Source organism: Squalius cephalus (genome assembly GCF_949319135.1).
Source record: "Squalius cephalus genome assembly, chromosome: 11".
Lineage (NCBI taxonomy): Eukaryota > Metazoa > Chordata > Actinopteri > Cypriniformes > Leuciscidae > Squalius > Squalius cephalus.
In genome coordinates this window covers 32,101,477-32,119,686 of record NC_137132.1, presented here as the reverse complement: position 1 = coordinate 32,119,686, position 18,210 = coordinate 32,101,477, and the positions used below count along the sequence as shown (strand labels likewise).

At 40.2% G+C, this 18,210-nt stretch overlaps 2 protein-coding genes across 2 annotated transcripts in view; one reads left to right on the top strand and one right to left on the bottom strand.

The window, feature by feature from the left end:
• Positions 1 to 349: 349 nt before the first annotated feature.
• Positions 350 to 18,210, top strand: part of LOC307167238 (olfactory receptor 52K1-like) — a gene marked incomplete at both ends in the record, with an annotated part of 91,032 nt that continues 73,171 nt past the window's right edge. The window contains one exon of the mRNA XM_079886227.1: positions 350 to 412. Coding sequence (XP_079742353.1) covers positions 350 to 412 — 63 coding nt within the window. The remainder of the gene's footprint in view (positions 413 to 18,210) is intronic.
• LOC307167241 (olfactory receptor 51I2-like) lies at positions 9,288 to 17,305 on the bottom strand (the record flags this gene model as incomplete). The annotated part of the gene is made up of 3 exons (XM_079886229.1): positions 9,288 to 9,584; positions 11,810 to 12,074; positions 16,392 to 17,305. 3 exons carry the CDS (start codon positions 17,303 to 17,305, stop codon positions 9,288 to 9,290), a joined length of 1,476 nt encoding a protein of 491 aa, XP_079742355.1.

Sequence of the window (18,210 nt, the reverse complement as noted above, 5' to 3'; positions counted from 1 at the left end):
AAATCTAATGCATTTTTTTTTTTAAATGTAATAATAATAATAACAACTGCATAATAATTGCATATCATTCCAGATGCAGCCACCACTGGAGAATGAATCCATTGTCTTTGTATTTACACTCTCTGGACTTAATGAAACAATGGAAAATAGATTTGTGTTTTTTTCCCTCACTGCACTGTTTTATCCCCTAATGGTGTTTTGTAATGTAACTATCATTTTTACTATAATTTCGCATAAGAAACTTCACGAGCCAATGTATGTGTTTATATGTAATTTGTGTATAAATGCACTTTATGGCACTGCTGGATTCTACCCTAAATTCTTGTATGATTTATTAGCTGAAGATCACATGATTTCTTATGCTGGCTGTCTGATTCAGATTTTTGTAATTTATTCATTTGCCTTGTGTGAGGTTTCAACATTAACAGTGATGGCATATGACAGATATGTGGCAATATGTAGACCACTTGAGTATCATTCAATAATGACCAATCAGAGGGTTCTTGAATGGATCCTTTTCTGCTGGCTGACCCCATTTTTTTGCATGTCTGTCTTAATTGTATTACTTTCTAGACTCACTTTATGTGGCTCTACTATTGAAAAGTTATATTGTGAGATTTGGGCAGTTGCAAAACTTTCTTGTTTTTCTACAACAGTAAATAATGTGTTTGGGTTCACTGTTATTCTTCTATACTGTGGACATGGTGTATTGATATATTGCTCCTATTTTCAGTTGATTAGAAAGTGCATAAAGTCAATAGAAGTCAGACACAAATTCATGCAAACATGTGTGCCACATCTGCTTTCACTGATCAATGTGACTGTTGCTTTTCTGTTTGATGTAATGTACAGTCGTTATGGCTCAAAGAATGTGCCTCAAGGTGTGCGTAATTTCATGGCCCTGGAATTCCTACTTATTCCACCCATTTTAAACCCCCTTATTTATGGACTAAATCTGACTACAGTACGCCAGCAAGTTATGAGACTGTTTTTCAAGAAATAAGTAGGAATATCTCAGGAATTCAAAAGGCCATATGCTTTTCTTCTTTTAGAATACTTGCAATCTAAATGTTCAAAAATAAAATTCATAGAGGTTGTTTTAAATAATTATTCTATGGAAATCATTGTTTTGTAATAAAAAAGTAAAGTAAAAAAAAAAAAAAAAAAAAAAAAAACAATATAAAAAGTTAGTAAGCCACAACCCACATATGTTCCAGATCCGGCCCACATCCGGCCACAAGCAGGCCATAGCAATGCCACTTGTCAGCCAAGAGCAATGAAATAAACCAGAACTTGAACTTATCTGAGCCAGAAAACCTGTGTATATTAAATATGGAGTCGTATCAGCCTTAATAAGCCTGTTAACAAGCAGAATCACTGAAGGAAAGAAAAGAACAGAAAAAGAGACGAGCAGAAACATAAGAACTGCAACTGACTTCAGTCACAACTGAAGATAAAAGATGACATTACATCTCTGAAGATCTCAGCAGAGGAGGATTAAACAACTCCATAAACAGCATTACCAGCTTCACTTATTACTAACCAGACTGACTTTATTTCTGTCAGACGTGTACAAAAGTTTTTATTGAGAAATAACAGACGTTTAACTCTAATGTGTTTCATTTGAAGTTACCACAACAGTGATTAGTGTTTCCATTAGTTAGGCTCTTAACTCTTTATTATTTCTTTCATCTTTTTGGCTGCTGTGACAATGTGTTTGTTAAACACATGTGAGGTGAGGTGAGGTGAGGTGAGGTGAGGTGAGGTGAGGTGAAGTGATGGTTATCTGTTGATTGGTTTAATAATCATCATGAACTAGCCTGATTCACTGATTTTTTTTTTTTTTATTTAAATTAGCAATTATGTTGTTCCATTAATTCATTCATATTACAAACCTTGAGTTACTGCAGCATGAGATACAGCAGTATTATAACAATCAGTTAAAATCTTTTAACAAACATGAGCACAATAACTTAACCCATGCTGACACACACAGATATCAACAATCAGCATATGAATCTCAAAATGTCTTGCTATTTGCTCTTGGCTGACATGTGGCATTGCTATGGTCTGCTTGTGGCCCAGATCTGGCAAACAGAAGTGAGCCACCCAAGGGCAGTCATTCCACGCTGCATGTGGGCCAGATCATCTTTCCACGTGTGCCAGATATGGGCCGGATCTGGGTCACAATGTTGCTATGTGGAAAGGAATGAAATGAAGAGCCTTAACTCCCCTTAACCACAGCAACATTTCTGTACTGCACAGCTTTGGCTGGCCTATTGCTTCTTTAAAAATGGGAGCATAAATATTTCAAAAGCCAAAGATAAAAAAATAAAAAATACCTATAATAACATAATAATAATCACAATAAACAACTCTTCTGCCAATAATTTGTGATTTGGCACGCCAATACGGGGCCAATTTGTGTGTGACCACATATTTTATCTGTTTACAGTTTCTTTGACCACTCACTTAAGATCCAATGTTTTAGAGCTGAAAATATTGTTTTATAATACATTTATTTATTTATTTATTGTGATTGCCAGAAAAACAACAACAACATCAACAAACCTGTATATCAAGATTTTTTATTATTACCAGACAAACCATGACTTTGTCAAAAAAGAACTGAACATGTTTCTTGTTTGAAGGAAAACAAACTCTGGCATTGAACGTTACATTTCCTGAAATATTCAAAATCCTTATTAATCAGTCAGTTTCAACACATTAACCTTTTTTTCAGTTTAATATTAGTAGTAAAATAACCAGTAAGTAAAATATATCAATGTGCATTTAGTTGTATGTAATAAACTTTGTTCACCTACAATAAGTCATTTTTCTTAATGATTTTTGAGGCCAGGCACTGGCTACCCTATGTAGCTATCATATGTAATCCAGTGAACAAAATCCATGAGAAGCTTTTATATTGTCGGTGTTCTTGTACATGGATATTGTCAAAGGCAACTGGCATAAGGAAATTATTAGCTAATATTTGTGTATGGACAACTTATTCCTATTACCTATAGACTAAATACAGCAAATCAAAGTTTCAAATCTACAACTCTCCTTCCTGACTTAGCACAGGCTTGTGCAAGAAGGCTCACTGGGGAAACACGTTTTTGGGTAGGCCCCGGGGCCAGCTGTGTGCCAGAGTCTCCGTCCCGAGGGTCTTCGGCTCGGTCGGGGAGTAAATGACTGGCAATGGGACAAGTTCGGAGAGGCAAACAGTTGCAACTGTGCGTCCCCGAAGTGATCCCAGAACAGCTGGACCACCTGGGGATGGAGTCTCCACTTTCCTTGGCCACAGGCTGTCGTGAGGCCTCGTGGGCGGCACGATTGAGCAGGCCGGAACTTAAAGTGGATTAAGCAACCTCAGAAGCTTCTGACCCCATAGGAGGAGGTGGCGGGCTAGTTGCGACATGCAAGGGAAGTGTAGCGCAACGGTCGCTGTACTGAGCAGTAAAGGCTTGCTGAGCAGCGGCATCAAGCAAGGTGTACTGCTAGCAACTCGAGGCAATGGATGCCAATGCAGTTGGATGCTCGCCCAGACCCCCGTTACTGCATGCCCGTTATACGTGGCCCCTCAACTGGTGTTAGCAGAAACTTGTTCTAGGGGCATCTGGCCTGGAGAAACAAAGTTCTGATCATGGGCTGAGAGTTTGGCGGCAGACCGGGTGTTTGTCACACGGAGCGTGCCGTTCGGCCACGGCCACCTCGGGACTCGGCCCGAAGCCAGTGCTGAAGCGGTCTTCATTTGGAGGAAGCCAATTTATTTGCGGCTGCATCTACTATATGCCCCAGGAGCCTCTGAAAAGTTTCAGTGGGAACCTTTCTAACTTCTGTCTAACACCGACCAGACACATTCCTCTTGAGGTACGCGTTAGAGTCCATCTCCAAACCGGAAAAGAGAATCTCATTCCGTGAACGAGTTAACTCTTTCCCAGTTGACCTGAAGACCCAACTGGCTATGTAGCACTCGAAGGGTGGGACTTGTACTGAGACTTCGACCCCTTGAACGCAAGAACACAGGCATGGCCTTGGTTGCGGAAGGATAGAGATCTGAAATACTTGTCCTTCTGGTCGAACACTGCAGACCAATCTCGGGGACGGAGCATTTGAAAATGCAACTTGAGAACGGAAGCTTCGAAAAGGGCCCGATTCAAAACTCGCAGGTCCAAGATTGGCCGTAAGCCACTACCTTTCTTGGGTACCATGAAGTACGGGCTAGAGAAGCCGGTCTTCATATCGACTGGAGGAACCAGCTCAATCGCATTCTTCACCAGTAGGACTGCGATGTCTGCGCCTGCCAGGGGCACATTTGCTTAACACTGAAGTGAAGCAAATAGCGCTGACTGGGCGGATGCCAGCTGAACTGAATCGTAAGCCTGGTACGGAGGAGCCTTGATGGGGCAGCAAGGTTGAGGACAGGGACCCAGCTTGGAAGGTCCGGGGGCGGCCCAAAGTGGGGTCTGTGTGTGCAGTGCAACACTTACCTGTCTCCAAGGGTTGGCAGGGGGGTGCGCGAGAAGGCATTTGACCGGGTCCTCGAACCGCACGCAGCTGCCGGCTAGCGACACAAGAGGGGGCTGAGGGGTGCAAGGCTTTAAAGCAGGGCTATTCAATTAGTCTCATTCGAGGGCCGCATTATCAAATCGAAAAGTTGAGGTGGGCCGGTGGGTTGGTTTGGGGGTTTAGCTTATTAATTGAAGCATAACAGTTTCAATAAATAAGTTAAAGTAACCCTTAAAAAAGTGTGGTATTTACTTGGAAATGTGGTACCCAACAGTATGCAAATATATAAAATAATTAGTGGTGGGCCGTTATCGGCGTTAACGCGCTGCGTTAACGCGAGACTCTTATCGCGCGATAAAAAAAATATCGCCGTTAATCTATTCCCCAAGTTGGGTTGGGAGATGATGACGCAATCTACCCGCGGCCGCGAGGTAAACCCGGCTGCAACGCATATTCGTCGTCATCTTAAGTAAACACGGCTGAAAGTGAAAGCTGCAACATCCATTATTTGGACTTGGTTCGGATTTAAGCCGTCCGACAAACAGCAGCAAACTATAGACAGAGTGTGTGGGTTAACGGTTCGGTAAGTTAACACACGACTAATCCGTTCTACCACCTCAAATTCAAAACGAAACATGATATCACTGAATACCAGCGCGAGCGTATTATTCTCATTCCAATATATCTTAGTGGTGTAACGTCAACACATAATCTCTGTCTACGCCCGATTTTAAGAATCGTTGTTGTGTTTCTTTTTAACTGAAAAGACATCAGTTAGACAATATTATCACTTTAAATTTGGGGTTTCATAAGCTCAAAGCTATAATAAACATTAGACCTACTTAAGTCTCTGCAGCTAGTGTACTTAAATTTGATTTATCTGCAAAATTATGTTGTATACTCACAGTTTTGCACAATATGTTCTCAAAACTACATATACCCTTTAAAAAAAATACATTTAGCAGTTGTTTAGCAGGGTCTGTGTAACCTGTTCTGAAATGGTTTTATTATAATATACTGTATATCGTTATCGCAAGAGGCTGCAATGTATATCACAATATAGATTTTAGGCCATATCGCCCATCCCTAATTGATAGCCTATAGTAGTTGATAATAACATAGGCCTACCTAATGTTGCCTATGGACGGTAACAGTACAGTAGTAACCTTTTAAAGTCTATGAGTAGAACAGCTTTCTCAAGCAGTTTGTGATGCATTTTGGAAACAGGAGATGAGCCCCTGGTCTAATGCGCCACCTGGCTTGAGAAACCCGTTCTTTTATAGTCATTATTTGGGTAGCACACATATTCTGAATGCCTTCGGCAGAATTCAAATGAGCCATTTTAATCTAGATTAATCTAGATTAATTTCAAAATTAATCTAGATTAATCTAGATTAAAAAAATTAATCTATGCCCACCTCTAAAAATAATATATATAATTTACAGCTGTGTACAACTATTTACCTTGGAACAAATAAATTATTTATACAAACTTATAGCTGTTGGTGAGAAATAATAATTATTTTATTTATAATAGTTATGCTTAAATGAAAATATTCTGACAGTGACAGTACTCATTCCCACTGTATAAAAATTGCCTAAACACAAGTTAAAAACTATACGAACCTTTACAAAGAAACTGACATAATTTCATAACAAACATTAATTATATATTCCTCTACACACCTAATAAATCTAATGCAATATAAATCACTATATTTACTATTATACTACATAATATTATAGTAGTATATCTTTACTATATTTATTTATTACTACATAGTATTCAATATAAATATTGCACATTTCTGCCCAACACATGGTAAATTACTACAGTACATTCATGGTAAATGTTTGTAAGGGTGATTAAGGGATTTAAAGCCTTCTAATTTCGTTCATGCTTTCCTCATCAGTCTTGTTGGGAATGTTGAGGCTGTTTCATCCGATTTAATACTAGTTAAATCATCGAGTGATTTGTGGTTTGTAACGGAGAGGTTTCTGTCGAACGGAAACGCTTCCCACTGGTTGTCGCAACGCTGTTTAATATAGTGTCCGGGACCGGGAGTAAACGCAACTCCGTGCTGGGCCGTGTTGAAACAACTAGTGAAACAACTGAAAACAGCGTTATTTGTTGTTATACTGTACTGACCGAGAAACCGCTTCAGATGATTCAGTGACGGAGCGGTCCGAATGAATCCGAATAGTTTTAGACCGTTATGCAAGCGCGTTTAGAACCGAACCAAAATAATGATTCATTCACGAATGATTGGTAGCCTATCGCTGGTTCAGTCGACATAAATTCGGGACACATATAATAACTGCTGAAATATTCGCACATAAAACGTTTCTCAGGTCAATCGGAGCGAGTATCAAACTGAATTAGCCACACCGCCAGGAAAAGAGGAGGAGGGAGGTTGGTGCCGTCTGGCCGCATGGAGATAATTGGCGGGCCGCATTTGGCTCGCGGGCCGCCAATTGAATAGCCCTGCTTTAAAGGGTTGCACACCGCCAGGCTGGCCTTCTTGGGACCCATGAACAGAGGAATTTTCTCTTTTGACAATTAGGTTACCATCTGAAGAGCTCGTTCTGCCGTCCCTGGGTGACCTGTCTCAGGGATGCTTGGTCTGACGCTTGCCACCTGGTTTGGCAACACCCAAGACGGGCTGGGCAGCCTGCCTGCAGCTGGCCCCACATTGAGGCCTGGTTGGAGGCTGCTGTGGTGGCCTTGCGGGAGTGGAGGCGGCGGCAGGGAGATGCCCCCGGTGACGAGCAGACAGAGGATCTGCCACCGGCGGCGGGGTGGAGGCAGCAGCGGGCTGCCGGGGCAGGATGTGCCGGATGGCCTCTGTCTGCACCTGGGCGGCAGAGAACTGTTGGGCACAGTTCTCTACCATGTCGCTGAACAGCCCAACCTGGGAAATAGGGGAGTCCAGGAACTGAACCTTGTCCACATCCCCCATATCTACCAGGTTGAGCCAGAGATGGCGCTTTAACATTGCTTTTCCTGTAATGCACCTAAGTTATGGAACTCATTACCTGCATCTATTAGGAATGCTGCTTCTGTGGATTGTTGTAAGAAACTTCTTAGGGCACATCTTTTTAGTCAAGCTTTTAATTTATAATTTATTACTGTGTATATTTTGATATTATGCATGCGGCTGGAGGATCTGTTCCATGAGACGCTGAAAAGTGGCCGGTGTCCCAAACAACCCAAAAGGAAACGAAACAAATTGGTGCAATCCAAACGGTGCTGTGAAGGCTATTTTTTTCTTTGGATATAGACGATTAGGGGACCTGCCTATACCATTTAGTTAAATCCAGTAAATTTAACCATACGGATGATTCACTGGCTTTTTTAGAAAGTAAAATCACAGAGCACAGGCAGAGATACAAAGAGTTGTTTCCTGACATCAAGCTGCTACCAAAACATCATTATTTGGAGCGCTACCCCCAGATGATAAGGCAGTTTGGTCCAGTCGTCGGGCAGTGGACAATGCGCTTTGGGGCTAAGCATAGCTTTTTTAAGCAGGTTAGCAGACACACAAGCTGCTTTAAGAATGTGCCCCTCTCATTAGCCTCAAAGCATCAGATGATGATTGCTTACCATCTGAGTTCTCCATGTCTAAGCAAATCTGACCTAGAGGTCTCAACTGTATCCAGTCTACCAGTAGACTTACTGAAAGAGGAGATAGCACAGATCATCAGGCAAAAATTCCCTGACAAAACTGAGGTTCACCTTGCACAGCATGTGACAACGAAGGGCATAACCTATAGAAAGGGAATGATACTGCCACACAGAGTAGCAGGTGGATTGCCTGAATTTAGTGAAATTGACCAAATTTGCATTGTACAAGAGAGTGCGTTCTACATTGTCAAAGAGCTCTGTGGTTGGTACAGAGAGCATTATAGAGCCTTCGAACTCAGCCCAGCACCCACAAGAACACTTACTCTCGTGGCACCCTGTGAACTCCTTGATGCGTACCCACTAGTTGCCTACAAAATTGGATCAGCTCACATGGTGACTTTGAAAAGGCATATTGAAATAAAAGGTGGGGTAGCAAAAGTAAATGTGCTGCTTGCTTAGGTCTTCATTTTAACATACACCTGCCTTAAAGTCATTAAAAGACTTGTATCTTTATCAATGAGGTCTTAATTTTGTCAAACCTTTGACACTGACCATTGTGGTAAAAGGAAATTTGGAAAAAATTTGTTTGGCCAAAGATCAGTCTGAAATATAGTTAAGATTTGTATTGTTTATGACTTTCGCACATCGAAGACAGGAAGTTGTTTGAGATGCACCAATGGTGGCGAATCAGAGATTTTTAAATGCTGTATAAGTGCAGTTCATGTTAACTAATGAACCTTATTGTAAAGTGTTACCAACAAAATACTTTTAGAGAGAAAGCATTGGCCATCTATATTGTATAGTCAATTACCTCTGTCTAGGGACCGAGATTAGCGAGTTTGTGACCATAAGATCTGCGAAAAAGAATGGCCGACACAAGACCCTGAGCGACATTGGTATCAGAATGAATAAGTAAAATGTAAGAATAAAGAGTTAAATAGAATAATCAAGTGTCTAGATAAATTATTATATAAATGGTCAATAATCAATTGGCATTCTAACCTAAATTCGAGGTTTGTTATGAAATGGAGTCAGATAAAAGTTTTCTGCAAAATTCCCAGAAGGTTAGGGTTAGCCAAACCAAGCTTGATTTAAATTTAACATTTGAAGTCACCAATGATATCTGACAACAACTGTCATAAATGTTCTTTCAGTGTGATGATGTAGATGCTGGATGAGAGGGTGTGCTGCCATTTGTTCCTTGTTGGAGCGGAAGGCAGGCCCTGTGAAGTTTTTCTGGCACAAGGTTGTCCACTCTAAAGCCTTTGTCCACCATCACAGCCATGTCAGGGGACAGGAGAGGTATGATGCCCGACAATCTGAAGAGCTCACGGTCACTGATAGAGCCCCCATAGAGTGCAGAAACAAATGTCAGAGGACCATGTGGTGCCATGCCAATCATGGCCTTGAAGGTACAGTGTGATTTGTAGTGCGAGTACACCTCACTCTGTAGCACAAGTGAGGATGGAGTTTGACACGCAGTTCTGTGCAGTCAACAATGACCTGAGTGTCTGCATATTCCTTGAACTCAGGAGGTAGGTTGGCTGTGATTTCTACAGGTGTCTTTCAGATACACACAGCTCCCAGTACACAGTAAAGAAAGTTGGCCCAGGTTGTGATGATCCTGCTGGCTGTTGTCCGATGGATGTTAAATCGGTGGCCAAGCTCTCTCTGTGTGCATCCGGTTGATAGATCATTTAGAAAAAGAAATAACTCATCTATGGGCAGCAACTTAGTTGATCTGTTCGATGTTGTCTTCTCTGCCACAGAGGCCGGTGCTTCTCTTGCCACACTTGTCACACGGATCATCCTTGATGTTGCTGGTTCAATGAGCCTCCAGAATGCCATCAGGGAGTCATAAGAATGGAATCTTTTAAACAAAATACACAAAAATAACGTTGTTAGTCACGGTAGTCTAATTTAGTTACACGTGATCACTTATCTTCATTTTTAACTTAACTTTAACTTACTACATTTGTTTTACATAAAGAAAAGGCCTTAAAAACAACAAACATATTTTACATTTAAACCAAACCAACACTGCTTAACACAAATGTGTCTGAAATAAGGTCTCAAAATTAATTTATTAAATACATATATTTCAACTAGCATCCCACATAGCAACACATCCGGCCCACATCTGGCACTTGTGGAATGCGGATCTGGCCCACATGCAGCGTGGAATGACGGCACTTGACTGGACAGCTCCTGTTTGCCAGATCTGGGCCACAAGCAGGCCATAGCAATGCCACATGTTAGCCAAGAGCAAAGAAATAAACCAGAACTGGACCTTATCTGAGCCACAAAGTCTGTGTATATTAAATATGGAATCATCTGAGCCTTAATAAGCCTGTTAACAAGCAGAATCACTGAAGGAAAGAAGATAACAGAAAAAGAGACGAGCAGAAACACAAGAACTACAGTACAACTGACTTCAGACACAGCCTTAGATAAAATCAACTGAAGAGAAAAGAAGACATTATATCTGTGAAGATCTCAGCAGAGGAGGATTAAACAACCCCACAAACAGATTTACCAGCTTCACTTATTACTAACCAGACTGACTTTATTTCTGTCAGACTTCTACACAAGTTTTTATTGAGAATTAACAGAGGTTTAACTCTAATGTGTTTCATTTGAAGTTACCATAACAGTGTTTCCATTAGTTGGGCTCTTAACTCTTCTTTTATGTTTTTATTTTTTTTGGCTGCTGTGACAGTGTGTTTGTCAAACACATTTGCAGCAGCAAAGAAAGCTAAAGTGAAATGAGATCAGGTGATGACGGTTACCTGGTGATTGAGGTTGTGGACCTCAGGGAAAAAAGGCGCTGGCTTGTGACAGGGGCCTGCTGGCACCCAGGCAGAAACCATCCATCCAGCCGGCTTCTAGGTGGCTCCTCAGACGAGGCCCATTTGAGACTGAGGTCTGAAACGGCCACAGTGAGGATACGCAGTAACCTGGTTAAAACCAGACCATTCTCAGTAGTAACTGAGTTATGGTCTGGCAAAGCTTCATTAATAACTCATTTCCAAAGGGCCGTCACCAACGGACGTCGCTCAAATGCCTCTGGGCGCAATTGGATAGACCTAAAACCAATCAGAGCGATCGTCATCGTGTAAAGCCATATGCTGCGTCCCAATTCGCCTAAGTTACACTACGCCATAAAAGTATGTACTCTTTTTGTGAAGAAAAGGTATTTACTTTTGAGTGTGTAGCAAAAAAGTTGGCAAGCTTTGGGACATACTACTTCGTCATCTTTATCGGACGGATCTGTCGCGTGCATCCTGTCACGTAAACTGCCCTGTCAATCATCTTGTCACAGTTAAAATGCTCTATTAAATCTAATTTAATTTCCTACCGTTTCGGAAAGAAATGTAGTAGCACGTTCATCTGCCAGTGGGTCTTTCATGGAGACTGTCCTCATGTGTTTGCAATTTGAATATAATAATGTGCGCTTCACCAACGGACGTTGCTCAAATGCCTCTGGGCGCGATTGGATAGACCTAAAACCAATCAGAGCGATCGTCATCGTGTAAAGCCCGCCCCAAGGTTTCTGATTGGTGCCGTGATTTTGAAGGATTAGAAATGGGCTTGAATGAGTTCTTTGCCAGACTACTTGCAGAGCAAATCTAAATTTGCCGGAAGTTGTCTGGGTTTTCCCAAGCTAGATACACAGCATCTCAGCATCCGAATTAGTTCCGGTAGCAGCAGCGCTAGCACCAGACTGTGAGAGGGCGGGGTCAACCAAGCCCATCCACTCTTCCTCAGAGGCAGCAATGGAGAGGCTGTCGTCATGTTCTTTGTGCAATCCGCCGAAGGAGACGAGACCTGCCTTGAGATGTGAGAGCAGCCCGCGGCAGAGAGTGCCGCTTCAGTGTGGGTGGGTCCCAGGCACGTGGCACACTCCGAGTGCCCATCTTCCTCGTGTATGCGTGCTCTGCACGAGGTGCACAAGGGGCGAGGCATTTGAAACAACGTTCGCTTAATTTGACCCTTTTAGAACTGAGTGTCGTAGCGGCGAACACAACAGTAGCAGTAAAAGGATATAGCATTTTTCTCGCCGGATGGCCTCAGGAGAGCAGCGACAGAAGAGAAGCAGCTTCGAGGTGAGTTGAAGGCGCTGTCTGCTGTATCCAAGGCTTGCTCTAGCTGTTCTGGCTTGTTTCGACGGCGAAAGCTTCAGAGGAGGTCAGAGAAGTGAAGAGTAGCTGAAGGAGAGAAAATCTGCTATTTGGCCAGAATGGGCTTCCTTTATAGACTAAGGCCATGCCCATTTAGGCGCGCTCTGACGTGTTGGGCCCAAAGTCATCTGATTGGGTCGCGTGTCAGAGGCGCTTGGCCATAGGTTGTGCAGTTGCTGCAGCACAGCCAATGGGCGAGCTAGACGCTCTGCTGTGTTCGCTGTGCAGCTACTGCGTTTTAAATTATTAGCTTTAATATTCTCGAGGAAAGGAGTTTGCTACTGTGTATTAGCTACGCAATACGAAGTGACCGTTCTCGAAAGGGAACCTTGATTTTCCAATGTCTTTATGTACAAGTTGACAACATGTCTGATGAAGGGCTTGGGCCCGAAACGTTACACGTGGTGAGCAACCATTAAAATTGCTAAGGAGCATTTTCTGGTGTGCGGACTCATTGTTTACCTTTGCAACTACTTGTCTGCCCAGCACCCAGTTTTATTGTTTTGGATGTGCGTGCTGTACCTTTGAACTCTTCATGTACAAGTTGCACATGGGTCTTAGCTGGACAACCTCTTTGCATACAATCACATTCCAAAGAATGTAATCCTTTACCACACAATACGACTTGTTATGTGCTGCTATCTTCTGGGCCTGCAGGCTGTCAATGTTGTCTGCTGCCTTTTCTGCTCTCTCCCTTCCACGCTCATGGGTTTGGTACTCTGTGTTGAAGTTGTTTCTGCATGATAGATGATACTTAGCTTCCATTGCAAAAAGGTCCTTGTCCTACACCTTGCGATAAAGAGCCTATTTCTTTAATTCCTGTGCCCTAGGTTCAATAACTTTCCAGGCTGGTTCCTTATGTTTCCAACTTTGAAACTTTGTAAGCTCTTCAGTCTTGCGCTTGAACTTGGATTTTGTTCTGTCACAGAAAATGTACTGATTGGGAACCAAGAAGGAACACCTCCTTGGAGCTCCTTCAGATTGAATTGACAGAGTTTTGACATGGTGCGGAGAGTCATTTTTCAATGATGATGATTCACCAGATGTAGAAGCCTTAGACACTTGTAAACGATCTATTTTCCCTGCAAGCTTTTATAGCAGTATTGGTGACAGCCAAATGTATCCAAAGGCAAGTCCTCTAATGTTAATGGAATCTGTTCACAAATATCCATCATGCGGTATGGTGAACTGGCTGCTTCACAGAGTCTCATATCTCGGATACTGTGTAGATATGATAGCTTCTTGCTTTCCGAAAGCCTGTGATTATAGTAAAAACTGTTGAAAAATTACTTTAAGTTATGACTACAAAGGTATATCTTAATTATAGTTTCAAATACTTAGTGAAATTGTTCCAAAAGAGAGAGCAGTGGAAGATGGCGATCTGCAGGTACCAACCAACAGCCACCAACTGCCAACTGCAAAGCCCCAACATTCCCAAACTGGCAGTTAGTCAACGTTTTGGACCTTTTTGGAATTTTTTCTGTATTTTTTTTTTTTTTTTTTAAAGTTAATTTGCTTTGTTTTGTTTACTTCAAATGTAAAGCTATTTTAAATTTCTTCAGGTTCAGGATAAGTGCAGTAAAAGGTTAAAATAAACCCCATTTCAGGCTGCTATTAGTATAATAAAAACGTTGTCAAATGAGCTTTTTTTGCTGTTTTTGACCATAGATGGTCAAGATGTTGTAAAATATAACAAATAACAATTTCCCTGGGTCAGAATTGTATGGAAAAATGTGTCCATTTGTCTTTGTGAGTTGTTTACATCAAAAGTTATGGCACTTTATATCACATTAGATTTTTCGGGTTTGGTGCAAAGGGTTAAAAATAAAGCATTTTGGACATTATTTCAGCTTGGTACCCAATTTAATCTTAAAATAGACACTTGAATGATAAAGAAATAACAGGTTGTGGGAAAAAAATCACCCTATGCGCTTGAGAAAACGAAAATATAGTTGATCCTCTACACATATTTGGCCATTTTTTGCTATTTTTGTCCAGAAATAGGGTCAATATGTTGTCAAATTTAAAAAAATAACCATTCCATTAAATTCCTGGGGTCAGAATTGTATGGGAAAATGTGTTCATTTGTCTCTGTATGTTGTTTTCTTAAAATGTTATGCCACTTTCTATATAATTTTTTGATTTTACGGGTTCCGGTCGGGTGCAGCAAAGGGTTAAAAATGAAGCCTTTGGGACATTATTTCAGCTTGGTACCTGGCAGATTCTGAAAATAGACCCTTTAAGGATTTAAAAAAATCAGGTGGCATAAAAAAAGCCGGGGGGTGCGCGTGGACTCCTATTTCCATCTAGACTACTTAAAGGAGAATTCCGGTATTTAAAACTTTGAGTCTATTTTGTAGTTTGTTTGGGATGAACTAGAGTGGTGGACAAAGAAATTTTGACAATGGTTCCTGTCTCGACTTTTTGACTATTTTAGAATTGCCCATGACCGCTTTAGAATGGAAGTCTATGGCCATTCACAAATATGTCCTTAAAACAACCCTTAACGTTCGTTTTCAAAACTGTGCAACTCACCGAGTGGTTAGTGGTGTTCGTTGATGTTCCAAAACAAGTAGTGTAGCGAAATACAGTTTTTATTTAGCATTTTGTAAAATCCAATTGATTTCCGTTGGAGGACTCATTGCTCGTTGATATTACTGCGCTACCGGAAACGGAAAGGGGGCTGTTTACATTTGGTTGTAGTCTCGGGTTCTCTGTCTCTCAGAAGGCTAGCGTGAGCAGAGCAACGGAAGTTGCGGAAGAGCGGAAGTTTATACGCGGTTGTGAGGTATCTGAAAAAATAGTTCCAAATAAACGGATTGAAATCATACATTGCGCGGATATATTTGTTTTTAATCATCAACGAACACCACTAACCACTCGGTGAGTTGCACTGTTTTGAAAACGAACGTTAAGGGTTGTTTTAAGGACATATTTGTGCATGGCCATAGACTTCCATTCTAAAGCGGTCATGGGCAATTCTAAAATAGTCAAAAGGTCGAGACAGGAACCATTGTCAAAATGTCTTTGTCCACCACTCTTGTTCATCCAAAACAAACTACAAAATAGACTCAAAGTGTTAAATACCGGAATTCTCCTTTAAATTGTAGACATTTTAGGATTATTTTACAATGCGAGTACCATACTTACAGGTAGCCAGTCCACCACAGAGTAACTTAAACTTTTTGTCTTTCTTATCTTTTGTAGATAGTGGACAGATCCCATACTATGCAGGTGCCAGCTGCAAGGGAAGGAGCGAGACACCTGCAACCCTCTCTTTTCCCACCTTTTTGTCTTTTCTTCCCTCTCTCACTCTCTCTTCTCTCTCTCCTTCTTTCTCTTTTCAGCTCTTACGTTGTGAAGTACCATTATCATATAGTAAACACATGCACACACATATTGACACACATTCCTGTTACCCAGTGTTCACTCCTGTTACCCAGTGTTTATTCCTGTTATTAAATTGTATTTTTCAAGTACCATTATCACATAGTAAACACATGCACACACATATTGACAGACATTCATGTTATCCAGTTTTCATTCATGTTACTCAGTGTTTATTCCTGTTATTAAAAGTGATTTCTAAAAAATAAAAGTTAAACCATTGTTTTTATCAGTTTTGTTTGGTCCATCATTTATGCTCAATCACAGTAATGTATAGACATTCAGTAAAATACAGTAATTCTACAGCAGCTTACTGCTAAATCACAGTAATATGATGGCATAATTGTTGTGAAGTCACAGTAAACAGCTGTCATTTCACAACTATTTACTGTAAAAATGATACGGTAACTTACTGTGAAAGTCATGCAACTGGTAACCTGCAATTTATTGTAAATTTACAATAAAAGGTAAAAAAGAAAAGGTACTTCTGCACAACAACAATTAGATAAAGTAACAAACTAATATCTTAAAACACATGACGTGGGGAACAAAACTTTGAGGAAAAATAAAGACAGGCTGCTAGATTGAACATTGATTTCCAACTTCCTTTAAATGTAGTGCAATTTGGCTGGTTTATAGTCTATAATATTCTGTGTAACCTTTATTATACTAGATAAATAATTTACCTGGATCCATTTATAAAACGGATAATTGTTTTGCGAATATCAGGCAAGTTTAAAGCATAAATAAGAGGGTTCAGGATGGGTGGTACAACAAGAAATTCAAGTGAAAGTAAAACTGACAGCCATATAGGAAGTTCTAAGGTCACAACTCGACTCAAAGTGACCTCAGAAATAACAGCAATTGAGAAATTCAAAAGGACCACTATGTGTGGAATACAAGTTTGATAAGCTTTGCCCTTGAACTGTGATGAGCTCCTTTGACAAACAATAATAATTTTTACATAAGAATATAATATTAAACTTACTGGAATGATTACAGTTGTGATCAATATAAAAAAACCCATCACATTATTAACAGCAGTGTTTGCACAAGACAGTTTGACCATTTCAAAGTTGTGGCAGTACACCTTAAACAATTTGTTACCACACAATGTCAGTCTGGAAGACAAAAAAGCAGTAATACCAAGAGAAATCATTGGATAAGTCAAGTTTATAACTATTAAAACAGTTAGAAACCTTGGTGTAATTATGTTGTGGTACTGTAAAGGTTTACTGATTGCAATGAATCTGTCAAATGCCATTAACATTAATATTGTATTCTCATTTGCTGCATACGTGAAAATGACAACAGTCTGTAAGAGACATGCTCCACGGGAGATTGAGTGTGTATCAGACAGCAAGTCTGTCAGTGCTCTTGGGAAAAAGCCAGCTGTTCCAAACACAGAGTTGATAGACAAACATGAAATCAGAATGTACATGGGCTGGTGTAAAGTCCTTTCCAGAAATATTACAAGCATAATAATGACATTAAATAGTGTGATAGCACAGTATAGAATAAATCCCAAACTGAAGAAAGCATATCGTATGTACCCAAGATTTTCAAATAACATGAAGTAAAAATATGTTCCATTTTCCATTTTCTGATAAGCAAAGGTAACCTTCATTTACCTGAGTTAAGACAACAGACAAAGATCTTATGATTTATACACATTTTAAAATCATGAGCAATATGTTATCCAATTTTGTTTTTGTTTATTCTAAATAGATCAGTAAAATTCAATGTATTAGTTCATGATACCTTACCTTCTTCACAGTTAGTGTAATACATTATCAGTTTACCAGTATAGATGCAAAGTTTCAACAACTTTAAAATATTTTTTTTCAATCAGTATCAGACAAAAATGCAATCAGTATCCTAAAAAGACATTGCACAATTTGTGTACCTTCTCTAATACACCTTGAAACGACCACCAATGCTTCCTCATTTATTGTGCTAGAATGACTGTGGGTTACCAGCACAGGTTCATTTTTTATACATCTAACATGTCTCAGGACAGGAGCCTCCGCTTATGGGCTTATTTTGCATAAAGGACACACAACCCTATTGATTTGACTTCCCTAGAAGCTAATTAATGGAATAAATCATGGAAGACTGAAAATAGACAGTAATTAGCTTATGTAACAGGACATACTGTAACAAAAAGCATGAATCACTTTTATCACATTGAAAATTGGAATTTAGAAAATGTTTTTACTAAAGCTTTACAATTTTGCTTATAACACTGTTGACATGTCTGCTATCATCACCTACCTATAGTTCAGATAAAATTAATTGCTATGATTTCAAATTATATCATTTTAATTGACACAGGCTGCTGGTCTCGACTTACACTCTGTACTTTGATGGCACACATGTTCGTGAGATTCATGTTTGCATATTTGCACTTTATAAATCCACAGGTCTTTTCCAGGATATTTTAGGCCAAACATCAAACGTGGCAAAAAGAGAACATTTACTGTCTCTAAACAGAGTAAATTAAGC